The sequence below is a fragment of the Ascaphus truei genome, chromosome 8 (assembly GCF_040206685.1).
Source record: "Ascaphus truei isolate aAscTru1 chromosome 8, aAscTru1.hap1, whole genome shotgun sequence".
In the NCBI taxonomy this organism is placed as follows: domain Eukaryota; kingdom Metazoa; phylum Chordata; class Amphibia; order Anura; family Ascaphidae; genus Ascaphus; species Ascaphus truei.
The window spans coordinates 34,875,150-34,901,717 of record NC_134490.1 but is presented as its reverse complement, the minus strand read 5'-3'; the positions used below and the strand labels follow the sequence as shown (position 1 = coordinate 34,901,717).

Sequence of the window (26,568 nt, the reverse complement as noted above, 5' to 3'; positions counted from 1 at the left end):
CGCATGCTAAACCTGCTTTATACAGATGTGAGGACACAGTGTATGCACATAGAAGCGGGACCTGCTGGATATCTATATCTACGCATGCTAAACCTGCTTTATACAGATGTGAGGACACAGTGTATGCACATAGAAGCGGGACCTGCTGGATATCTATATCTATGCATACTAAACCTGCTTTATACAGATGTGAGGACAGTGTATGCACATAGAAGCGGGACCGGCTTTGCACGGCCGTAAGGATATACTACATATACACAAATATAAGCTGTACCTGCTGAGTACGAATGTAACGACATTATAGATGCTCATATATACATGCTGAACCTGCTGGATAAACACATGGACACTTAATATACTATATGTACACACACTCTTTGATATTATTTTAATTGTAAAACTTATAGTTAATCTATCTGTAAATACTATACTATTGCAAAAAGCACAGCACTACAGCTCCCACAAGCCCCTGCAGAGAAGGGAGGTCACATGACAAGCAGCAACGTGAAACACAGGCGCCAAGAGTGGATCTTGAGGCACCTGGTGGGATGATTCCACCCTTATAAAGTGTGTATACGTATATACACATACGTGTGTATGCACACGCACACATCGTAATGTTTAAGGTTAGGGGCTTACCTTGGCGGCGAAATGGCCCGCGGCAAGGCGGGTGTGGCTAAGCGGCAGCAGCAACTTGGTCGCAGCAAACCGATAGCGACCAAATGTCCTAGACAGTGTTATAACGATGTATATACATGCTGAATCTGCTTTATACGGGCGTAAGGACAGTGCGTGTGTCTGTGCGTATGTATGTATGTATGTATGTATGTATGTATATATGTAAGTATATGTGTAATTTATTATACACACATACTGGGGGGCGCAAAATTTCATGGGTGGTGCGCTGCGCTTACAGAGGCCCCACGCTCTTCCCCACAACGTTTAAATGAATTGCCGAGGGAGCGCACGAGGCCTCTGTAAGTCCCTTGTCTCTGGTGACAAGGCATCAAATGATGTCGTGGGGGTCACATGACATTGTGACATCAGAAAACGCCAAAGAAAGGTAAGGGGGGGGAGAACAGGCAGGGGGACACAGACAAAAACGTTTGTACACCCCTGACATACTGTGTACACGCTGAACCTGCTGAATACAGACATAAGGGGACTCTACACTATATATGCACACATATACATGTTGAACCAGATGGGTACAGACATAAGAACACCATCTATGAATGTGTGTATAATATACTGTATATATTATTTAAATATTGTGTGGAGCGACGGGGAGGCGTGTCCGTGACTCCACGAGGCTGGTTTGCCCTCATTGGCTGAGCTGTCCATGTGAACGGGCCTCATAGAGGAGCCGTCTCATTCGCAACGCGCACGCCATCGCGATCACTATGGACGAGGCCTTATAATGCATCTGATCTCGGACACTATTACAGAGGGTTGGGGTTCTGCAGAATTTCATCAAATAATGATAGGGTTCTTTAAGCAAAAAAGGTTGAAATTCACTGCCTTACCGCCTAGGGACGTTCTGACATCGATCAACCTAAAAAATGCCTACCTGCATATTTTGATCAGATCCTCCCATCGGAAGTATCTAACATTCTATGTGATGAAAAGGCATTTTCAGTTCTCTGCTCTTCCCTTTGGACTGGCAACTGCTCCAAGAACCTTTACCAAGGTGTTGGCTGTAGTAATTGTCCACGGCAGAAAACAAGGTATATATGTTCTTCCATGCTTGGATGATCAATTCATCAGAACGCACTTATTTCAACAGGCTCGAAACAATGTGATAACGGTGGTGTCTACTCTTCAGCAGCATCGGTGGGGAGTAATTGGAACCTTCTCAAAGCTACTTGTTCTAGGAAAGGGGTTCAAACCAGAGGCTTGGAAAGTGTTTTTGCCCTGGAACAAGATACTCAAAATTGCTTATGTCTGTTAAAAAGATGACGAACCACCATTATGGCAAAGCAATGGACAATTCTTTTCACCAGTCCCTTGAGTTTAGTTTTATCTCAGACCTATTCATAAAAATTTCCTGGGGTGTAGAGACACCTTTTGGAGCGACTGAGATCCAGGTTATGTTCTCTTGGGCCTCGGAAGCTTAAGTGCCCGGATCCCTGGTGTTATAAGGAGTGTAAACTTCACTGTCTAGATATTGACACAATATGTTAATGAGTCTGCAGGCTACAGATTGTCTGCCACATTTCTTCCATTGCAAGATAGATGAAAGAAGCAATCCATCCTAACTGACCTCAGTTTATTGTTTTACAGGATTGCAACCACACTATTTTCTGCTCCGGGGAGCCCCTGGTTTGCGAGATGTTTACTGGTGAAGTTGCTGGTATTTCTTCCTTATTTTGAAAGGGGATTTAAATGACCATCCAATAGGAAGCCACAACTGATAATGATTCAGCTTCCTGTTGGTCCAAGATTTGGCAGCCATTTCGCGCCCCCCTCTTCCCCCCCCTCCGGGGGGAGTTTTAAACACTGGTAAAGTATCTCAGGAACTAGGGGACCGAAGCTGAAAATAGTGGTTTGACTCTAGGAGCCTCGGATCCCACCCTGTTAAAAATAAATTACGCAATGAACAATCTTGTTTAGCTAAGCAACTGGAGTGTCAGATGAAGATTAAAGTGCATTCCACATGGGCCATTGTAACGTCCTGGGCACAGGGCTCATCTGAGGAAATATGCAGGCAGCGACATGGTTCTCACATAATGTCTTCATCCAGCACTATAGGCTGGATGTCTTCGCTTCCAGTGAGGCTGAGCTGGGAAGGAAGGTGCTACAAGCAGCAATTCCTAAAAGCTCCCACCCTGTCATGGGGTTCGTTGGAGAAAAGAGAACATTTCCTTAACCATTAATTTAGTTTCTCAGATTCCCTCCATGACGGCGCACAAATCCTTCCAATAGAAATGATTTGGCCCGAACTAAGACAGACGATGGCTGTTTTTTTTTTTCAATATTTTTTTTTATAACCCAACCCATATAAATCCCTTGTATTATTTTAACCCTATGGTTTGAAAGTGCTCAGTACTGTAATCGTCCTAGATTCCCTTTGCATGAGTTTTTTAAGTCCATCTCCACCATGTTTTAGAAATATGGACTCCATCAAACCCTACATTTTAACGTATTGGAATGATGTGATTGCACATGTTTAGCCATAGCATACTCTACTAAGTTCTTTTAAGCAATAGCTCTGACATGTTCCAAAATCATTAAATGTAATTTCTCCACAGTTCTTCCAAATGTATTGATCACCACGGGGACACCATAATAGATGTAATACATAATCATGCTGACAATTGATGAGCGGTTTCATCACAAATTATTTACTCGTGCCACCCTTGGTTTAAAATGTTCCTGCTTTTCGGTATATTTGCAATTATGGCAGCAATCACATTTATCATTTCCTACCAATGTCACCTTCCTGTGTTTTTTCCAATCTGTAGTGTGTGAACCAAGGGTATATTTTGATAGATACTGATACATCCAGATCAACATAGTATCTAGTGTTCTAGTGTTTCCTAAAAACATGTTCAAAAGTCCTGTGTTTAGAATGATGGGGGGGGGGGCGGTTTCTTATTTTATCATTAATCTTCTTGCTCTGTGATGCCGTCAAGAGTTTGTCTGAGTGTTCTTAGCGCTACAGAACGCAGTGACAACAACCTCTGCATTATATATATATATTTTTTTTAATGCTTCAAAAGCACTCCTTGCTGTGAATTTTTTAGACGAAATTTCTATGGATTTGAAAAAACTCCCCAGTTGGGATCGCTCTGACCCAGAGGGGTTTAACGTGGTTGCTTTTTGCAAATAACAAATACAAATCTAAATTTTTGAGCACATTCATTAACAGGTCTCAGACATGCCAGGAATTGGAAGCTGTGGGGGTTTTAATGCCTATGGATTTATGGCAACACAAACATGGAGGGTAGAATGAGGTGTTCAATAAGGACTGTTCCCCCTTGATTAAACTGTTTGAGACATATAAATTCCACTATTTTAAATAATTTTACTGTTAGCCTCTTGGTAGGATCATTAATCAGTTATAGAGATCAGCAACCATTTGAAAGATGTTCTAATAACATTTTTACATAAAATGTATTATCCATTACAACTATATTCCCTTTTATCAGATGGTTTAATCACCAATTTTCTATTAAGGGATTCCATTTTCAATGCTTATTTTTCATCACATTATTGCTCCTGTATTGTCTTTGGCATCACTAGCCTCATCCCTTATTTTATGTTTTTGTTCTTCTTATGATTGAGACACCTGTGCTGAAGCAGGGTTATCCTGAACCTGACCTGTTGGTGTCCCTTGAGGACTGGAGTTGCCCCCCCCCTGTCCTAGGACATCTTCCAGGGATCTGTCTGATTCAAAAAGTAGTTCCTGAAGATTAATTGCTGGCCCATCTGCGCACACACACCAGGGAACATTTCACTGGATGGAAACAAATTTACATCAACAATTACTTAACTAAACTATGTTTTAGTATTTGGGAGGGGAAACTGTTATTGCACCTTTCAAACTTTATAACCAGCAAAATGAAGACCCTTTGCTAACACAGAATACTGGTAATAGACAAACCAGAAGTAACACAGTTTGAATGTAGTGAATTTATCTTCCCAAATGTTGAGTAAAGATTAACTTTCATTCTCCACTGAGAAAAATGTCACCTCCCCTTGTGTACTGTCTGCATCCCAGTGTGTTCAGCTCCCTTCCCCAGTGAGATGACATGTTGACTTTTGGACTTAACTTCTTGTACTAGGGAGTTATTTAAACATTGGTCAATATTTAGAGCTTGGTCAGATATGACTGTCACGCGTCAACTTTGGTTTTCTCCGTATTCCTATCGGTTGATATTTAATTTCTGTGACTCATTGATCGCGTTTAACTCTGTGGAACCTACCAAGTCCTTTCATGTACACACTCCTAGTTTAGTCTGCACCTGTACTTGCCTGTGACTCAAATTGCACAATAAGTTCCATTAGTTTTTAATAAGTATTCACTAAGGGTCTTTTCCCCAACTCATTTTAAAAGTAGGATTTTCTGGATCCCTTTTATAAACACGAAGACCTCACGGTACAAATGAGTTTGCAATATAATTCTTTAAAGTTGTCTCATTCCACCATATATTTCACTTTTTTTTTCTGTGGCATTAGCAATCGGTGGACAATCTCCGTAACCTCCATATAATCTCGCGTGGCTGATTAATGATTCTATTTGGAGGTTTGACGTAAAACTGATATTGTGGATTTTTCTTTCTAAAAGGGTTTAATAACCAAGACAAGACAGTAGTGTGTGTGTGTGTGTGTGTGTGTGTGTGTGTGTGTGTGTGTGTGTGTGTGTGTGTGTGTGTGTGTGTGTGTGTGTGTGTGTGTGTGTGTGTGTGTGTGTGTGTGTGTGTGTGTGTGTGTGTGTGTGTTTTTTCTCGGGGAGACCAATTGTATCGAGTCACTTTTGTGTCAATTTTATGACTAGTTCTTGATCAAAATTTGTTGTTATTGGATTCCTATAATAGGGATGCCATGGATATAGTTAATCAAATCATACATTTGGACAGTGTATTCTCTTTATTATACAATGATTGATTGACCATGAATTTAGTAAAATAGCAGTGTGACAATCGTGACTTCTATGAACATAATTTGATGCTTCTGGATTTTCTAGATTATGCACATAATTCTTGAAGCTTTGACTGTGTTGTATTACATCTATACTCGGTGTGGGCCATTGTTACTACATGGGTCTTTACTATTTGACCGGTTTGCTCTAAGTTATTCACCCCTTCAGATTCAGTATCAGCAGCCTGCATTTGACTACGGTCTGTTGATTTTTTTAGATAAAAGGGCATCCATAGTTAGGATGAGTACCTTTTTCTGTAGGTATTTACAGGTGAATCTCTTAGCCATCTGGCCCACAGCGAATTGATGTACTGCTATTTGCATCATCTTCCGTTTACTTTTGTGTAGGAAGATTCTTTGGTTTGCCATTAGGGACTGGTCCTGGACTGTTTATACCATGCCCCTCTTTACAACATTATTTTAAAGTATATATGTGATTAAAAGTTTTTTTAATGCATCAATCATATCACATCTACTGATCTATCTGAGTGCGTTCAAGGGGGAATCTTTTTGTTTGTTTGTTTACCTTTTTTTTACAGCAAGCAGAGATTTTGAAGCAAACCTTTTTTGAAAGCGGTTATGATGTAGAAGTTGTTGAAACTGCATTCTGTCGGGCTAAGAACACTCCAAGACAAACGCTTAACGCCATCGCAGGGAAAGAAGAGTAATGCTAAAATAAGGTCTATAACCACCTAGCATTCCAAACACAGGACAATTAAACATACAGCTCAACCCCCTTATAACGCTGTGCTTGGGGTCCAAAGAATCACGTCGCGTTATAAGCGAATCGCGTTAGAAATAATGTACAATTGTATGCATTGTACAATAAAGTATTTAAGATACCAATAATCGTGTTGTATAGTATTCATAGATACGAAAATTGGGAGCCACGCTTGCATCGCGTTATAAGCGGATTCGCGTTGTAACGGATCGCGTTATAGCGGGGTTGAGCTGTATTGTTAGGAAACACTGGGCAGGCATGGGATCTGGATTTAGCAGCAGCTATCCCAAGATACCCTCCGTTTACATACCGAAGAGGAATTTTTAAGGTTGCGTTAGTGGATAGTTACTTTAGTTCTGACAAATAGTGAAAGGTGTAATTAGTAAGGAATTATACATGTGGTCACTGCCATGTCTGCAAATGTATTCTAAAGCAAGAAACCTTAAAGGCCAGGGAACTGGTAAAGGCTTTGTGATCAAACATTTCATCAATTGTCCGTGATTTATATAGTGCATCTGTTTATGGTGTCCCCGTGGGAGAATTGGAAGAACGGTGGGGACATTGCATTCGATTTCGGAACGTCAGAGCTATCTCTAAAAATAACTGCGTATGCTATAGTTAAACGTGCAAAATCACCTCATTCTAATCCCAATACATTTAGAGGGATTGATTGTGTAGGTTTGTAAATGTGCCGCCGCCGCCACATGCAAAACGTCGCCCGCACCTCCCCGACCCCACCTGGCTGGCAAAACCATGGGGCGGAGCAAGAGAGTGCCGTCCCAAAGGACAGGTGGGACAGAGCCATTTTTACGGGGGGCCCCCCCAGAAGCTGCCTTAATCCTCCATGACGTCAGCCGTGGATACAGTAGACGTAAACTACTCATGCAAGGAATGTAGGCGCATTACAGTAATTAGCACCTTAAAACTATAGGGTTCCAATGATACCTATAGGGTTCCAATGATACAAGCACACACCCCTTCCCCCTCCCCCCCCGGAAGCAAATGGGAAACGTGTGTTGGGAGGCTGGAACGTTTAGAAGTCTTACCCCTGTTGTATGATGGGTATATAGAGAACATTTTAATGAAGAATCTGGTCTTATGTTGGTGATGGTTAGTGTGATCAAAGTAATTCTGCTGATACTGTATAAACATACCTATATATGCTGAACTGACTGGATACAGATGTAAGGGCTCTGTACAGATCTATAGTATATTTGTGTATACATACTGTATGTATATGTTGAGTCTACTAGATACGAACATAATGAGTTGTACCTCTACGACGACGATATGGTCCTTGCGTGCATCTTTGGCAAAAAGTCACTAAATGCAGAGCCTGACTTGGAATTTCTTGATATTTCTATTGGAAAAACTCATGAATTGCTTATTTAGTCAGAGTTTTACCTTTTGGTAACTCTGAACTATAAGTATGATTTTCATATGTCAAAAAGAACATTTTAATCGCCTGTTCCTACGTACTCAAAGAATGTAGTTAATGATGTTTTCCTGAAAGATCCTTTCCACCCCCAAACGTGTTTATTACCCCTCCTCCCCTGCAGGTGGAGCAAGTGAGCCAGCTCTCGGCCCTGGTGGAGGCGCAGCTAGATTATCACAGGCAGGCTGTACAGATCCTGGACGAGCTGTCGGACAAGCTGAAGGATCGCATGCAAGAGGCGTCCTCCCGTCCCAAGCGGGAATACAAACCCAAACCGCGGGAGAGCTACGACTACGGGGAGAGTGAGCAGTCTAACGGGGGCTTCTCCTGCAACCCCACCCCCCCAACCAAGGCGCCAGGTAACCGTGCCAACTTGGTACTACGGTATCACTAAAGTCTGGGTGGTGTCTGGGCTCTTCTGTAACCACCTCCTTTTTATGTCCAGTTTCCACCTCGTTCCGATCGGACAAGCCGGCCCGAAACCCAAGCAACCGAAGCTCCAGTGAGTACTTCCCTCTGTCAGCTGTGTGGGGGGGAAGTGGTTCTGCAGTGCTTTGGACCCTGGTCATTTCTCTGGGGCTGTCGGCTGAGTGTTTGCCCCAAATTGTGTGCGTTTCAGCGAAACAGTTGCATATTTGTCCCTTGACTGTGCCCCGCGTGTGACTGATTCTGTCCTCATTGTCCTTGTGTGGTAGGTTATTACACAAAGTACTATCTTTATGCTCACATAGGGCTTAGCTGGTGTATGCCCACCGCTTACTCTCCCACATCGCCTCAACCCCCTGCCTCTCCTGCCTTATTTCCTCCGCTCAACTCCCAGTCTCCCTCTCTCCCATGCTCCCGCCTCACACTTCGGTTTCTCTGCAGCCCCCCTCGACCAGCCGTGCTGTAAAGCTCTGTACGACTTTGATCCTGAGAATGACGGAGAGCTGGGCTTCCGAGAGGGCGATGTCATCACGCTGACCAATCAGATAGACGAGAACTGGTATGAAGGGATGATCAACGGCCAATCTGGATTCTTCCCACTCAACTACGTGGAAGTGCTGGTCCCGTTACCTCAGTGAGGGCCAAAATAAACACCAACGGGGGAGGGGAGAAACCGGACGGTACTCCCCACATGGGAGGGGGAGAGACAGGCTTTCTCGTCAGCGAGGTTAATATCCAACTTTCGCACTAACACTAGGGACCAAAATACTCCATGGCTAACAATCCCGCTAAATATTTGGAAAGAGGAGCTGTGTCTGGAAGACAGTGGGAGGGAGGCAGGTGTAGCTTTAGTCTTTAACCTCTTGGCAAGTTAGCTCTGACACCAGCTACAAGAAATAACCCTCTCTCCGTCTTAACTCCGTCCATCTCACACACACTTCTCATTTCTCCCCCCCTCCTCTTCCTTTAACCCTTTGTTACTTTGCAATGCATTTACAGGCTTCTCCGGCAGTGACACTTCTCTGCTTTCACCACCTTCTTCTGTTAGATATCTCTTCCCTCCTTCATCCCTGCTTGGTCTGAACCTCCCTCCCAGGTATTCACTACAAGCTAATTAACCCGTAGAACACTAAGTGGCCCGAATATCCCCGGGCAGGCTCGGGAGGAGGAGGGGGGTGGCAGTATCACCCTACATTTAATCTCACCAAGGAAGGGACTCTCTCAGGACCTTCCCCTCATCTGCCGGGGTGAAGCACGGCTGTGCGAGGGGACCCTAATAAACTGGTCCTTTTTTTTTTTTTTTACCATGACCAATACCAATAAGCCCGAATGCTTCCCCAGAGACAGAAGTTTTAACACCTCCTGCCTCAGGGCTCTTACACATTATTTCCTCGTTTATAGCCAAGCGACAGAATCCGTTCCTTAACACCTAGGTTGCCAGAGGAGCCTGCAAAAGCAGTGCTGTTAATGGTCCCTCTGATAGCTAAGGGGTTAACCCTGTACTCTTCCTATTCTGTGTGTATATATATATATGTATATGTATTTGCTTTATATAAGATTTGTTACTCACTTCCTGTATCCTGTTACATTATATTTGTTTTAACATGTACAGTCATTAACCCTTTTTTAACCCCTTGAGTCCTGAAGGCAAATTTCACGCCTCCAGCACAGAAGGGGAGTTTCTAGTCTGACCACACAAGGCCAGCCGGAAACGTTGGCTTCCGTTACGGTATTACCTCCACATACATCCCGTTTTAACTGTCCTCCAGGAGCAGCGAACACATTGCTGAGCAGGCGTCTCTGGGAGTGACAAGGTTAAAGTAGCAGCCCCTGCAGAGAAAGAGAGAGCCCCCAAATCTAAGCAGGCTTTAGAAATACTCTTTTTCGTTGTCCCCTTTAGAGCCATAAAATGTGCGTTTAACCTTCCGGCTCCTGGAGATGCCTGCACCTGCATTTAACGTGTCCTACCACTAAAGCGTCGTCTGAATCTACAGCGGGCGCCCAACTCCAGTCCTCCCAAGAGCTACTAAGAGGTCGGGTTTTCCCGATATCTCAGCTTCAACACAGGTAGCTCAATTGAAGACAGCCTCTGAGCCACCTGTGTTGACGCAGGGTTATCCTGACTTGTCGGTAGCTCTTCAGGATTGGAGTTGACCACCCCTGCTCTACCGCAACCAATCATATTGTAGGGCTCAGGAGGGCAGGCTGATAAAGGGCAGATTCACTGTGGCACACTTTAAAAACTGCACCTGTAAAAAATGTATTTTTGTTTTAATCATGTACAGGGACGCTGCTATGTTACCCTGTTTCACTCAAGTGTGTTGGGGGTAACTTAACTCCTGTGGGTGGGGAGGACAGGCTCCACTAACTTTGTCTACAAAAATAAAAACTTCATGACTTATAACCTTTTAAAATAAAAAAAATAAAAATGCAGTATTTTTTTCCTTCGATGTGAAATGGCTTTCTGGTTTGGGTGTCTCCCTCCTACGCCTTATTGGGGGAGTAGATGAACGTTGTTGGCATGGTACTGGAGAGATGGAGTGAACCTGGTTGCGTTTATTTAAAAAAAGGAAATGTATATTTAAAAAAAACAAAAAAAGGTACACTGCTAGAATGATCCCAGATAAATAAATAAGAGGGGTGTAGTAGTCATATTGGGGAGAGAAGAGAGCTGTGGGCGAGGGTCAATATTTAATAGATGCCCTTTCGCTGGGTAATAAGGCAGCACAGTTGACCAGACCCATTTTTACAGAAGAGACCTGCTTAATACAGCAGTCATGTAACATATGTAGGAGAACTACATTAACCCTTTAGTGCTGACAACACCCCCTGACTCCCCCCTCACAGGGAGGATCGCCCACAGACACTGGGCAGAGGATTGTGGTCCTGCTTCTGATGGCTGCTCTCACACCAGCTGTTTGAGCAGAGTGTAGACCTGATCCAGGACAGGCCCGAACCCTGGGTCCTTTGGGGTCCGGCAGGACAGCGACCCCTGGAAAAAGAGCAGAGAGGGGAGTTAGTTTTGGGTCCATTAATACCGTCTCTGTAAGAGGGGCCTGAACCTCCTCTCCTGCAGCGGGGCCTTCATTTACAAGTGGTGGTTCCAGGTCTATTTGAGTGTCCGCAATATGAGGGGAAAAGATTATTTTTTTCCCCCCTCATCTTGCGTACCTTCAAGGACTTTAAGACCATCCCTCCTATTCGTGAGCACCAGCAGTTGATGACTTATTTTACACAGATGATACGTGTGCCAGATATTCTATGTGAGTGTCCCCCCATGTCCGTAGTCAGTGTAAACGGCAGCACAAGTTGGTAATTATTAGAGGATTGTGTGAGTCACATGACCACCTGTTCTCCACCCCATTACAAAACAGCATGCAGCTATATGCCTATGCAGAGCATTACAGGACTGACATTGAAGGGGTTAATGCAGCATTTCATTGAATGTTATCAGTTACATATTAGACCATGAGCGGATATCCCTGCTTGAGCACAGGTGGCAGTCATTGACCACCTGTGCTGAAGCAGGGATACCCTTATACCCTGATCTGTTGGTGACCCTTGGGGACTGGAATTGGCCACCCCCTGTATTAGATATCTTATTGCATTTTTTTCACTCTGCTTTTTTTTAGTGTATTAAGTTTCCTTGCTATAGCAGCCATTTAGGAAGCTACACCCCTTCCTCTTTTGGAATAGGCAACTGGGATCTTCGCCAGACTATAACAGGAGAATGGATCAATCGGCAGCGTAGGTAACTGAATTGCCGTAAATGTAAGGAACTGCTGTATTAAAGCAAAAATACAGGCAGGAGGCAATACGCTCTTTAAAAAGGAACAGTTTCGCCTACTCATTTTATATGGTGGGAACCATAAATGCCCTGGGCTCCGGAGACCGTCCAATTTATCGTGGCAGCGGAAGTAAAATGTCTGCCACGTCACAGGCCAATAGGAAACCACAATCGCTAATGTTGCAGCTTGCTATTCGATGACCATTTAAATCCCTTTTAAAAACTGGGAAGTAATACCAGTAAGTAACTCGGGAAGCAGAGGGTCCCCGAAGCGGACAACAGTGCGTTTCTGCTCGTGGACACAGCGGTTCCAAAACGCTTATTCAAAAAAAAAAAAATGTTTTAATACTTGGAGTAGATTGCCCCTTTTGCATACTGTTACGATGTTGCAGGGCCCTCTTGCATTTAATGGCGATTTTAAAAAAAAAAGAGAGGCTTCCTAAATATAGATTTGAAGCAGGGCATCTCTGGAGCTGAACCCCATTAATTTCAGCTCCAGGCACCCCTGGCTTCCAGAGATACTTGCCTCCGAAGGGGGTGCCGATATCCCCTGCAGTTTAAAGCCCCTGGTCACATGGGCCAATAGGAAACTGTACTGGATGATGTCACAGCTTTGCTTCCTATTGGCCTGCAGGGCCCGGGAGCTTTGAAAAGCAGCCATATAGTGGATCCTGGAGTGGCTTCCGGCACCAACACAGAGGCAAGTACCTCCGGAAGCACGGAGTCCCCGGAGCTGAAATGAATGGGGGTTCAGCTCTAAAACCCCCCTGCTTCAATTCTGTAATTAAAAAAATTAAGGAAGAAAAAACTGGCTGAGATTGCCTCTAAATTTCTAATCTGTATCCTTGTTTATATTAAATCTGATCGATGTTAGATAAGAAAATCACAAAAGATGCACTCATAATATTAATTGCTGTAAGTCAGGCGCTCTCTGTGTAGAACGCTGGTACCTTGAGCTTGTCTAGATAGGTCTGCTCCTCGCTCCACACATCCTGGAATGGAATCAGGTCAGGGGCCCTTTTATAAAACTCCACCAGCAGCATCTGTGAGACAGAGTACTGTAGGTCAGAAACAAAGAGACATGCAGCAGGGACAAGGGGAAGGATGTCCTCACCATCTCATGCAGGAGATCATTGGTCAGGAAGCTGTCCTGGGTGTATGTCACCTCCACCTCCATGGGGATCCCGTAATCATTGGGACGATGCTGCAGGGGGAAAGGAAGCAACTGAGAGCTCCCACCAAATAAAGCCCTGTGTGACCCCAGACTACTGCAAGGATTAAGCAGTATGCATGTCTGTCCCTCTCCGTCAGGCTGACCACTAGCCATGTCCCCCTCTCACCTCAGCTGGGGGCATAACCCAGAAGGGGCAGATGGTTGACTGTACTCCTTGATTCCCCTGGAAGTAGGGCCCTGGAACAGGAAGAGAAGTTGTGGTCACATGACAGGTTGGGGGTGAGTAGGTGGGTCACATGACAGGAGAGGGCTCTCACCGCAGATCAGGCCCAGACAGGGCTGAAAGCAGTTGTCAGACCCCTGCAACTTGAGCTGATAATCCATTTGAGCCTCGATATCCTGCAGTGAAGGCAGTGCCGGGCGCAGAGGGTGACTGTGATACCAACCAACCAGGGACAGACCTCGCAGGAAGAGACTCTGACAGATCTGATCAGCGTGGGGATTGAGGGAACCCACGTTAAGGATATTGTTTAGCCTGGACAAAATGTATTTAGAGACAAAAAATGTTTTCCCCTTCCTCCCTCTCTCTCAGCCCCCTCCCCCCCCCCCCCTCTCTCTCTGCCCCCTCCCCCCCCCCCTCTCTCTCTCTCAAACCATGGTGGTACGCTCACCTACCAGCAGATAACCCCCACCCTGTTTAATACCCTCTGCCCCGTGCCCCAGCCACGCCCCAGGTATCACCTCCTCCTCAGTAGCGGTGGCAGATTCTGTGTCTCGCAGACGGGAGCGGCATGGGAAGGCGCGGAGCACAGTCAGCACTGCCAACGGGGTTTGTGTGTGGAGGGAGAGAAGAAAAAGGGACGTCACTCGGGGCTGGGCAGAACATGTGCCCCTACACACTCTCCTCACATGTACACACGTGTACAGGGGCCCTCTTACGCTGACTGTTGGTGTCCCAGCGTCCTCCCAAGTATCCCACCACCTCGCTGCGGGTCAGGTGACTGTGAAAGTCCTTACGGGAGAGAAGGACAGAAGGCGACAATAGTATGGAGGGAACACAGTAGCAGGGACTACAAGTTATTCCCCAAGTTATACCCTAGACTCACGAGCAGCAGAAGGGCATTACTGGAGATGGACACATGGAATGGCTGGAACTTGTTAATGGCCAAAAATGAGGTCACTTCAACCAGAGTGTGGGGGTCCCTGAAACGCAAGCACAGAAAGTTTTTTTGGTAAGGATAGTCTGGGGGTGTCAGTGAGTGCAATCCTCTGGCATAAGTTTTCGGTGAGTGAAGAGGAGGTATCGGTATTGGGGTGCTCTGTACCTGGCAGAATCCCGACTCCCAAGCGTGGCATATCTAACAGGGATTCGACTCTCAGACCGACCCCCCCTCTGAGCTGCCTCTGAAAGGACAGACACCCCGCACAGTAACACATACACAATGACATACATAATTGCCACCAAATTAATAAAGGGGGTGGAATATCTGTTTTTTGAGGAGAGGTTAATTAAAGTAGATTTGTTTACATTAGAAAAGAGGCGTCTCAGAAGGGACATGATAACTACATACAAATATATTCAGATTCAGGGTCAATACAATATTTAAAAAAAAAAAAAAAATCTCAAGGGCCGTACAAACAACACAGGATCAACCTTTAAGGTTGGAGCAAACGAGATTTCACCAGCAACAAAGGAAAGGATTCTTTACAGTAAGGGGAGTTCAAATGTGGAATTCATTACCCATGGAGACTGTGATGGCAGATACAATATATTTGTTAAACCAAAAAAAAAATAAAGTTGGACATCTTTTTTGAAAAGAAAGTTATAAAGTTATAAAGGTATACAATATCTGACTGCCATTATTTGGAGTCAGGAAGGAATTATTTTTTTCCCCTTATAAGATATCATTGGATAATGTTTCACTGGGGTTTTTTGTTTGCCTTCCTCCGAATCAATATACTGTAAGTACAAATATAGGATAAGTATCTGTCATCTACATTTAACACGATGGACATATGTCTCTTTGCAACCTCATCAACTATGTAACAAACAGACAAGTACATAGGGACACACAGTGACACACCCTGTCCATGCTCGGTGCCTGCCTTGCAGTGCTGCTTCCGTGTCTTGTCGTCCTGCTTCTTGCCAGCTGCGGATTCGATGCTGCTTATTTTCCCATCTCGAGCCTCTTCCTCCTCCTCCTCCGGAAGCTCCTCATCCTCCCCCTCACTCAGTGGGCTCTGTGGAGGGCACAGGGGTAAGTAAGGCAGAGACAGAGACCCCCCAACCTGCGGGGGTGTATCTAGATGGAAGGGGTCAAAACAGTAAGTGGGAGAGTCATACTCGCCCTTCAGTGTGGAAAGCTGGGTGATTGTGGACAGGAGAAGAAGGGGGGGTTGTCTTACTCATAGTGGTTGCAGCCCAGTGTTACGTAACCATGGTGGGCAGGGTTACAGTAGGGCCAGCAAAATGTTACTCACCTCCTTGGTGTTGGGGCCAGTATTACTTACCCCCTCGGTGGGCGGCCCGTGTGGCTGGTTCTGTCTCAGCCAGGCAGTCTTGTACTGGTCCAGTTTCTGGCCCTTGTACCGGACCGATGCCCACCCACAGCCAGATTTCTTAGCCGGGTTGACTAGGCGCTTGCAGTGTGTGGCCCAGGCGCTGGGAGAGTTAAACGCTTGACCCGTCTCCTGCCACCGGATCTTCCCGTCCACCAGCAGGTCCCCCATGAACTTCCTGCCCTGCAGGGTGAGGAGAGTGAGCGGAGGGAGACCAGGTGTGGTGGTGCCCCCTCATAACTGCTCTGCTTCCACAGGACTCCTGTTTATTCCCATTACAGGAACCCTAATAATGGTCACATGAACTCTAATGTCTCCAACTCATACTGTGGCAGAGGTGGGAGTTTGTCACATCACCACCAATCCCATACTAGGTAGTAGATAGCACCTCTTGCCCGCTCACTGCCTCTCCTTTCACCACCCCTCTTCCACCCTCCCCCCCACGGTCTTAGCAGATAATGTGCCAACAACCATTGCCCGCTCTCCTCTCTATCCCTCAAGCTCCCCCACACTTTGTGGGCGTATCACCAGTTAATGTATAGATATAACCCCATTCCCTCCCCCCATGTTCACCAGGAGGGTGGTCTTACCAGGTAGTGTATGGACAGCACCCCCTGGCCAGCCTCTATCAGCCGGTCTTTCAGAAGGACCCTCAAGGTGATCCCCCTCTTTGTCAGGAAGCTGCTTCCTCTTCCTATCGGAGCTGCTCTCCCGGAGCTCTCAGCCTCAAGATCCTCCAGGTCCTCCTCATCCTCTTCTAGACCTTCCTCTCCCCAGGGGGACTGTGCCTCCATGAGCACAATGCCTGCAGAAGAAGAGTCACATGCAACACAGTGAATCAGCGAGTATATAATGATTCCCGAGAAACATTGAGGTATAAAATAAAAACATGTTGCAAATGTCTGCATCTATATATGCAGGGCTCGACTGGGGGAGTGCATTTTGCCAGTTGTCGAGTGCTTACCAGAAGCATGGTGTGGCGTCTCCCGGCATTCTGCAAGTCCTGTGTCTCCCTTTGCATATACCATGAAAATGGCTGCGCAGCGTCAAATGACGCCGCGTTGCCATGACAACGGGACGCTGCGCGACGTCACACGGTGTCACGTTGCCATGGCAACGTGATGTCACGTCATGGCAACGCGGCATCATTTGACGGTGTACAGCCATTTTCATGGGATTTTCAGAGGAAGAAACAGGACTTGCAGGTGAATGCCGGGAGACACCGCACCACGCTGCCTGTAAGCACTCAACTTTTTTTAGGAGGGAGGAGAGTGACATTTCTTACAATTGGTCGAGCCCTGTATATATGTATAGATCCGCAGACGTATGAAGTAATGTCCACAGCACATTTTATTCGATCATGGTATCGCATACTGGTACAATAAAATAAGCAACGTTTTCAACCGAGGTGCATTAAATCTGAAACCCTTCAGTCTGCAGCTGTGTCGTCCCAAAGACGGATGCCTGATGGGGTCCCCCAAAAGCTGCTCCCCTCTGCACAGAACCAGCGTGCTAAGGGTTAATATATGCGTTTGCTTACTGCTGTGTTTCATTCACCCCATCCACTGGAATGTTAATGACCCAGGAGGCCAAAGGACTTTGAAACAACACCTGCATTCAATCTGAACCCCTTAAGTCTACACCTGCGTTGTCCCAAAGGCGGACAGCCTTTGGCGCAGCCGAAAAGCAGCTAAAAAGGTGTGATCCGTTTTGTGATGTTAAAGCTGCTCTATTTCAATCTGAAACTCACAAGCCCTTTTATGCCCTTTACCCAATTTTCCAACTCTGTCTATGAAATGTCTGTGAATTGACTGTATAACCTCTGTTCATTTAAGGGGTTGCCAAGTAATAAAAATAAAAAAAACACAACATTACAAATAGGGGAGCACATGGGATAGTCCCAAAAGTCAATACACAGGAAATGTACACAAAATGTGAATGGATAGGAAAAAACACATGGTAGACACACATTAAAATAGCCAGAGAGAATACTGTATAAAGTAAATACATAGTGGGTATGACCACTGCAATTATATCAGGGAAGTACCGAGATCAAGTGTCAATAAAAAGATGAAGGTACACGGGTCATAAAAATAAAGACAAGTCATCAAATTAAAAAGCATTTTTGTACCCATGGCTGGAAACTCGAACATAGAGGGCCTCTAGGCTAATCTAGAGAGGAACTAATTATAAGTAAAGGAAGTGAGAGGCAACACCCCCACTCCCTCCCCCCCTTATATGCTTTATGTAACATTATGAATACTGTTTGTATTACCTTTCGATTAAAAACTCAATAAAAACTATTTGTACAGGGGGGAAAAAAGGCATTTTTGTAGTGGACATATATTATCCAACCATCTTCCAGCAAAAAATAAATTTAAAAAAATATATATACACACACACACACACACACACACACACACACACACACACACACACACACACACACACACACACAGAGTATTTCCTCGATTCTAAGACGCACCTTTTTTCACATTTTAACATGTCTGAAATCGGGCTGCGTCTTAGAATTGATGTCTTTGAAAAAAATGAGGCTGCAAGGGGGCGCTGCTGGAGTACCGGCCAGGCAGGAAGCCGGAGCCACCGCAGCGGGGAGGGCTGCTGGGTTACCCGCAGCTGGTGGAAGGACGAGGTGGTGAAGCAGCTATCCCAGGAGCTGGGCACGCTCGGGAACGTGTTCCTGTACCAATATGGCCGCTAAAGCGAGTCAACGTGAGCATCACATGGTCTCCTACGTTGAGGAATGACGATCCACCGCCAGTAGTGCCGAGCAGGAGGTTGCTGTTTTTCCCCGAAAATTCTTCTTAAAATCAATGGTGAGTCTTACAATCGATGGTAACTATCAAGGAAATATGGTATATAGCTTTCCAGAAAAACGCTAAATATTTAATAAAAAAAAAAAAAAAACCTTTTACCAAGAAGAGATAATAAAAATATATACCAGACTGACACCAAGGCAAAAGCAACAACTTGTTCGGCTAAAGATGTTTTTTGTCGACCCTTGACCGTGTCCGGTGTCATTGGCATTTTTGCGCCTTTCTTCTACCCACTTCTATATATAGCGGCTTTTCCCCATGCAGCCAGCCATTAGAGTTTAAGAAAGAGCCTTGGACCTGAAATGTTGATAATTTTATTGTACCAGGGGGTGATACTCTCATAGCGCCATCTATGTACCGAGCTCCATGTAGCTCTTCACAGCGTGACAATAATACTGTATAAACGCACAATGGGAATAAGCACTTGAGTTAACCATATGGTTCGTTAAAGAGGTGTGTTTTAAGAAGGGTTAAAAGTGGAGAGAAGGTGCTAGTCGGATATTGAGGGGAAGGGCATTCCAGAGGCGTGGGACAGCGAGATCGCTTTTAGGTGAGAGAGGGCTTTAGATACGAAAGGGGTAGGTAGAAGATATCCATTGTGGTGTTATTGCTCATATTTGGTGGTTTGCGGGGAAGTGAGTGAGACAACTGGAGGACTGTGTTTTTATTTGTTTTCACCCCTTTACGCATGCGTCACAGTGCATAGTGAGCCTCACCGGAAGGAGGCAGTGGGGACAGACAGGCAGGAGGTAAGGGGCTGGTGGCCCGCGCCCGTCCGCAGCCTTAGGCTGTGGCCATTGTGCCTTCGCCTGCGCTGATGCGTGTGGAGGCTGTGGGAAAGCGGGCGCTTTCCCTGGCCATGGTGGACGGGCCGTGGGGGGGCGTTCCTGGGGGCATTCCTAGGGGCATCATGGAGCTGGTTTGCCCTCATTGGGCGAACCGCTCACGTGACCTGTCTGTCGCACTGAGAAATCAGTTGAACTGATTTTTCAGGCAACGCACGCCCTCCCGCGCAGACACTTCCATAAGGCAGTCTATTCGCTCAGCGGACGCCTCCGCACGGTCTCCAGTACCATGGCCCCAGCCTTAGACAGCTCTGCAACCCTGCCTTTCACCATTATCACCTAGTAACGCGGTGCGCAAACTGGGGGGCGCTCCCGAGATTGCCTGCGGGAACGCGGGATTTACAAAGGTCCCGTGCATTTCCCGAAGACTTCATTTAAGTGCCAGGGAAGCGGCGAAGGCCTCAGTAAACTGCATTTACCTTGGCTCTGGCGGCTTCTGGAGACGCATCACTTTGGCAACGCGGCGTCACGTGATGTCACATTGCCATGGCAATTTGACGCCATGACGCCGAGGTAAGAGAGGGGGGGTGCGGAGAGAGGGCAACAGCCGGCAGGTGGGCTCAGGGAAAAAAAGATTGCGCTCCCCTGACCTAGCATACAGTGCTTCCACTGCAGCAAGGGATTCTGGGAAATGACATGCAAATGAGCACACCGTGTCACCTATACATACATACAAAACACAAAATGTTTAGGGTACTCAAATGGACAAAAATAGGACAAATCACTTATCTTATAATCAGGGTGCTTGCAATGCAGCCAGCAGAATCAGCAGCACTCACTAGTCAGTTTAAATTGTAAAAAAAAAAAGGTTTAATTCATCTCACAAGCATCAGGGATAAATACAAGAAAGAAGGGAGCGATGTTTCGGACCTACTGTTCTGTATCTAGAGAGCAAGATAAAGGACCAGGCGGTCAGAAGCCCCATTCTTTCTTGTATTTACCCCTGATGCTTGTGAGATGAATTATACCTTTTTTTTACAATTTAAACTGACTAGTGAGTGCTGCTGATTCTTTGGATTTGTGTTAAATAAATATATATCACACACACTATAGAGTGTGTGATGTGTATACAGCTGCGCACACACCCTCCAGCAGTTCTCCCTCCCCCGCACCGCGCATGCTCACTACCTCAGCCCGAGACCGGCTCCGGTGCAAACTTCACTTCACTTCCCTCAAGGTAAGCGCGAGCCGTCCGCTGCTTAGGAGGCGGATGTGACGTCACCGTGTAAAAAAACAATAGCGATGAAGAGGTTTTTCTACGAGGGCGGGGCTTTGAGCATCATGTCACTCCAACCGGAATTACGTCACGGGCTTAGGAACCGAAGGCAGCGCGGTCATGGAGACAATTACTACAGGGGACAGATCTCTAGGCGCGGGGGCGTGGCAGACAGGAGAAGGGGCGGAGTCTCACACATTGCAATCCTGCTTCCAGTACGTGGGGGAGGGGCCACAAATCGTACCACAGAGTGGCAGTGGCAGAGAAACAGTGGCACTCAAAGACACGCAGCGACTGACAGACACTGTGAGAGTGACACATTACAACAGTAACGGGCACAGTGGCAGCAACACATTATGTATATATTATGAGTGATCCTGTGTGACAGACAGTGGGAAGGGGAGAAAAGTGACCACACTACTTTACGCATATTAGAGAGTTTAAAAAAGCCAGTTGGGGAAAGGTGAGAAGAGACGGGCCCGGAGAGACAGACACGGATAGAGACAGGCCCGGAGAGACAGGCACGGATAGAGACGGCCCGGAGAGACAGACACGGATAGAGACGGGCCCGGAGAGACAGGCACGGATAGAGACGGCCCGGAGAGACAGACACGGATAGAGACGGGACCGGAGAGACAGACACGGATAGAGACGGGACCGGAGAGACAGACACGGATAGGGACGGGACCGGAGAGACAGACACGGATAGAGACGGAGAAAAACAGAAAAAACACAGCGCAAAACGCTCATAGTGTAAAAAATTATATATTATTATAACCAATAAAAGGTGAGTATTAAGCGTACATCAATAAAGTGAAAAACAATCAGTTTCAGGATATTGTTACCCAAACGCCACAGGAAACCGGAACAGATGTCCTCACATGGATTTGGACACTGGTGCCTCTGGTACACAGTCCTGTTAGGGTAAGTAGGAAGCCTTAGAAAGTTCTACTCCCACAACACAGATCACACGTGTGCTGCTGTCCTATGCAGTGCTTTCGGGCAAAGCGGAGCTCCACGCCAGCTAGATTCTCTCTCTCCCCTCCGTGCAGAACACAGGCCCGGAGAGACAGGCACGGATAGAGACGGCCCGGAGAGACAGACACGGATAGAGACGGGACTGGAGAGACAGACACGGATAGAGACGGGACCGGAGAGACAGACGCGGATAGAGACGGGACTGGAGAGACAGACACGGATAGGGACGGGACCGGAGAGACAGACACAGATAGAGACGGGACCGGAGAGACAGACACGGATAGAGATGGGACCGGAGAGACAGGCACGGATAGAGACGGCCCGGAGAGACAGACACGGATAGAGACGGGACCGGAGAGACAGACACGGATAGAGACGGGACTGGAGAGACAGACACGGATAGAGACGGGACTGGAGAGACAGACACGGATAGAGACGGGACCGGAGAGACAGACGCGGATAGAGACGGGACTGGAGAGACAGACACGGATAGGGACGGGACCGGAGAGACAGACACGGATGGAGACGGCCCGGAGAGACAGACACGGATAGGAGTGACGGGATCGGAGAGACAGACACAGACACAGATAGGAGTGACGGGATCGGAGAGACAGACAGATAGGGACAGGACAGGAGAGACAGATACAGCTAGGGACGAGAGAGACAGAGACAGATAAGGACAGAAGAGACCGACACAGATAAGGCTAGGTCCCCAGTACTTTCTACAGCGTATGCTTCGGCGTGTGCTGCACGAACAAGCACCACCCCTCAATCGGGCTGGGCCCAGTATGTACCTTCGCGCGCATTTGGCAGCCGCGCTGAACGACCAGTTTTTCAAAAGACATCCAAATTGTATTTACAACTTGCAACGAAGGGGTGACGGAGGGGTCACGCCCCCCCCTCCCCGGCGGTTCAGCCAATGAGGGCGAACCAGCGGTGTGAGGTCATGGCCATGCCCTGCAAAACCCCCGCCACCCTCCCCGTCGCAATCTCCTGCATCTCACCACAGATCGCGGTGAAGCCCTGTGCACGCGCCGCCATCCCGCCGGGCACGTGTGCTACAGTGCACACTGGGACCGCGGCCTAAGGATGGGACAGGAGAGACAGACAAAGCTAGGGACAGAATGATTAGACAGAGCAAAGAAGAGGAAAGTGGAGATTTTAATAGTGAAATAAGAGATGAAGAAAGAAGTGAATGGTAAGTAAGAAAAAGTGAATAGAAAGAGACAGGAAGACAGAGAGAAGCAGGGAGAGAAAATAAAGTGACTGAAACAAGAGTGCGATAATGTGTTACACTGTGAATGATCCTGCGTGTGATAGCTTGTGTATTGCCAGCTCTCCTCTCTATAGACCAAACTCCTTGTGGGTTATGGACACACATGGAACGTGTCTCCTTATGACGGGTCCCTCTGACGTTGTGTCTGATAATCACGTTACAGCTGCGTCGCCATGCCACTGTCACATGGCTCAATGCTTTCCCGTTCCTCCTGTCATAGTATATGAGTCACAGTGGCACTGCAGCTTTAAAGCATCCACTTAGTAGAGCTGGGGTTTAACACTTGCCCAGCTGCACACCGTTCATCCTTGCCCTAACTATGGCATATAGAAACCTTTCCTTACTCCCCTGCATTACTCACCCCCACTTCATTTCTCAGTAGCAGTGGGGAGATGTTTGGCATCTGTTTGTCACAGGAATGTGTCACATGTCTCCCCTCAGGTGACAACACTGCTGGCAGGGTTAACCTAATCACTGCCGTGGGAGAGGGGAGAGAGGAGGCTGCAGTGTATTACACATTAACATGGAAAGTGAAAGGATCAGAGTCCTGGGTTTCTATCTAATGTAGTGTATTTTTTATTATAAAAAAAAAAAAAACATCAATACAAAAGCAACAAATTAAAATATATAATATATCTTATTTGCACTATATACAGAAAACATTTACATACTTGTATCTGAACACCCGCCCATCTTCCCTCCCAGGACTTTATATCCCACCTCTCTCTCTCTGTCTTATTTGTTTTAGCTGCTGCATAACCTGTTACACCGCACAGGTTACAGGCACGAGAACCCTTTCTGGGGAGAGAAGACTGCGGGTGATCCACAACCTGTACATAACCAGTCCATTAATTAACACCACTGTGCTCACTCTGTGAACCCCTCAAAAGGGCGCAGACAGATTTCCACGTGCCCAGGACTACAGTTGTGACCGTGCCCCCCATTTCACACCTCGAGAGCCCCCCCATTTCACTCCTCGCGGGCCCCCTCTAATTCCCTCTTCCCATGTATTTCTCTCTACTCCGTCTCACCTCTCAATCTCCCCCCCCCCACTCCATCAATTACCACACTCTCGCTCAATCCCTGCCCCCCCACCTCACATGTATTTCTCTGCCCTGCGTCTCACTCTTACTCCCTCATTTCCTCACTCAACCCATCTCCTCTCACTCTCCCCTCCTCACCTCCCCAGTCATTTACCCCACTCTCACTCATTCCCTCCCCCCCTCACACAATGTATACCAAAAAAAACCCACTCCCTAATGCAAAAAAATTCCCACCCCCTAAATATATACAACCTCCCCCACCCCCCCAAATATATACCAACCCCCCCAAATACATACAAAAAAAACCACCTCCCCAATACATATAAAAAAAAACAAATACATATAAAACACACCCAAATACATCTTAAAAAGACAAAAGACCGCAATGCATCTAAAAAAATACACCAACACGTATAAAAAAACATTCCAACAATATTTAAAAAAAAAACAATATGTAGAAAAGAAAAAACGCAATACATATAAAAAAAACACTACTTGGGTGGGGTGGAGGGGTGGGGGTGACTGCCAGGGGGCCCGACGGCCAGACACAGCAGTTGCAGCCGGCCCCGGCTCTCCCCACCTGCAGGCCTCTTCATCTCTCTGGCCCACGCCGGGCCATCTAACTTCAGCGCGCGCCAGGCCTCCCACTCATGCCACCGCGCGCCGTAAGCTGGGCAAAGCTTACTTCCGGCGCGCCGATGTCAGAGAGGCCCGTCGCGCTGACTTCAGGGGTCCCGGCATGGGACAGAGAGAGGAAGAGGCCTGCAGGTGGGGAGAGCCGGGGCCGGCTGCAACTGCTGTGTCCAGCCACCTGGCCCCCCGCAGCCACCGGGCCCGGGACACTTGTCCCGGCTGTCCCCCCCTGTCGGCGGCCCTGCCCTCAAGTGATCCCTAAACAAACGGTACACTATTTCACAATAGGTTTGACCCTTTAAATCTGGCGTCTGTAAGGAGGCGGCCATGCATTCCCACATCTCTACTGCATAGGGACTCTCCAGGAGTAGGTGCTCCATCCCCTCCAGATCCCAACACAGGAACCTCGGGGGCAGTTCCTATCCTCTATGTTTTTATACTTTAAATTTGCTCTTGCACATAGAAGCCCATTGAAAGTTAACTGGATGGTATCCTGAATCCCAAGAGGGACTCTTAGGTCTTAAAGAATTCTGTAAGGCCTCTTTCTGGTCCTCTATATCAGAGATGCAAAAACTTTTTAAGTCGCACCCCCACCCCCCCGCCTGCTCTCCCCCCTTCTCGCGCCTCGCAACATCGCGTTGTCATAGTAACGCGACGTTGTGTTGAACAAGCAAACAAAAGAAAAATTCGTGCGCCTGGTGATCAATTCGTGAAACCACTCACCGTACAAGGGATTGACAAATAAATCCAGGTGTGATTGAAAAATGAAATAAATTGGAACGAAATACACCTTAATGATGTGAATAAAATTGAATCCTATAAATATATATACTTTAAACCATTAATAGGTTGTGTGACATGAACCATTAGGAGTGAGAGGGGTTGATTGTGGCTATAAAACAAAAAATGGCAAACGGAACCAAATTGACCCAAACAGATAAGCAGCTTCCAATGCAAGGTACCCAAACCTTGCTAAATAGGACAATAAACAAACAAACAGGGAAGCGCTATATGAGTTAGGATCAGGCCCAGCAGCCACTTTATGTTGAAAACTACATATAAAATTAGCATATAATTGCATGAATAAATACACAAAAATACACAAATGTTGTCATGTGACACTTGACGCCGCATTGTCATGGCGATGCGTGTCAGGAGAAGCCGGAGAGCAGGTAGGAAGCAATTACAGAGGCCCCGTGCTCTCCCCCGGCAATCAATTGAAATGTTGTGGTGAAGCGCGCAGGGCCTCTGTAAGCGCGGCACCCCCCTTCAAATTCCCCCCCCAGTTTGCGCACCCCTAGTATAGATCACTGTTTTAGATCCAATTGCTTGACATATTCTACTCACTACCCAGTACAATTTTTTTGCTGGGAACAGAAGTAATTTTCGAAGCAGTAAATTTACATTTATTTCAGAATCTGTACATAATCCTCATATTTTGGCATGCATACACCTCCAGACCTCCAGAATCTGGAAACAAATTGAGAGCCTCTGTCCGATACGATGGATGTGGGAATGCCATGGATCCGGAAAATCTCTGGAGAAAATATCGGCCAGGGCGGGTGAGGAGGGTAATCCTTTGAGAGGAACGAAATGTGCCATCTTGGAAAACCGATCCACCACTACTAGAATGGTGTTCATGCCCCTTGACCTAGGCAATTCGACAATAAAATCCATGGATATGTGGGACCAGGGGCGCTCCGGAATGGGTAAAGGCAAAAGAAGACCATGGGGTCTCTGATGAGGAATCTTATTGCGTGCACATACCGGACAAGCCCGAGTAAATTCAAGGATGGACTTGGCCATATTGGGCCACCAAATGGTGCGACGGATGAGATCCAAAGTTTTTTTGTACCCCGGATGTCCTGCCGAACGGGAAGCATGCCCCCACTCCAGAATCTCAGAAATAAACCTGGGCTCTACGTACAAGGTGTCCTTCGGTATCTCGAGGTCACTAGGCAGATGTTTTTGAGATTTGATGATCCTTTAAAGATT

General features: G+C 46.7%; 3 protein-coding genes across 7 annotated transcripts in view; 2 read left to right on the top strand and 1 right to left on the bottom strand.

Moving 5' to 3' along the window:
* The window catches only part of SH3GL1 (SH3 domain containing GRB2 like 1, endophilin A2), a 29,650-nt gene extending 18,975 nt beyond the window's left edge, over positions 1-10,675 (top strand). For both annotated transcript variants that reach the window (XM_075611379.1, XM_075611380.1), the window contains 3 exons: positions 7,924-8,158; positions 8,245-8,301; positions 8,667-10,675. In XM_075611379.1, coding sequence (XP_075467494.1) covers positions 7,924-8,158; positions 8,245-8,301; positions 8,667-8,863 — 489 coding nt within the window. In that variant the 3' untranslated portion in view covers positions 8,864-10,675. The remainder of the gene's footprint in view (positions 1-7,923; positions 8,159-8,244; positions 8,302-8,666) is intronic.
* A 105-nt stretch (positions 10,676-10,780) lies between these two features.
* Positions 10,781-20,675, bottom strand: MPND (MPN domain containing). 4 transcript variants are annotated; one of them, XM_075611363.1, is made up of 13 exons: positions 20,556-20,675; positions 16,336-16,550; positions 15,698-15,928; positions 15,271-15,427; positions 14,512-14,590; positions 14,293-14,389; positions 14,126-14,198; positions 13,928-14,004; positions 13,504-13,672; positions 13,353-13,423; positions 13,127-13,216; positions 12,963-13,070; positions 10,781-11,217 (listed from the first exon to the last, which is right to left on the bottom strand). In XM_075611363.1, exons 2-13 carry the CDS (start codon positions 16,537-16,539, stop codon positions 11,131-11,133), a joined length of 1,443 nt encoding a protein of 480 aa, XP_075467478.1. In that variant the 5' UTR covers positions 16,540-16,550; positions 20,556-20,675; the 3' UTR covers positions 10,781-11,130. The 4 variants fall into 4 exon arrangements, with proteins under 4 accessions (XP_075467478.1, XP_075467476.1, XP_075467477.1 ...); XM_075611361.1 differs by lacking the exon at positions 20,556-20,675 and adding an exon at positions 20,513-20,549; XM_075611362.1 differs by lacking the exon at positions 20,556-20,675 and adding an exon at positions 20,513-20,549 and having other exon boundaries at positions 12,963-13,055.
* A 185-nt stretch (positions 20,676-20,860) lies between these two features.
* Positions 20,861-26,568, top strand: part of STAP2 (signal transducing adaptor family member 2) — a 45,707-nt gene continuing 39,999 nt past the window's right edge. The window contains exon 1 of the mRNA XM_075611367.1: positions 20,861-21,567. The gene's annotated coding sequence lies outside the window, so the exon portion shown is untranslated. The remainder of the gene's footprint in view (positions 21,568-26,568) is intronic.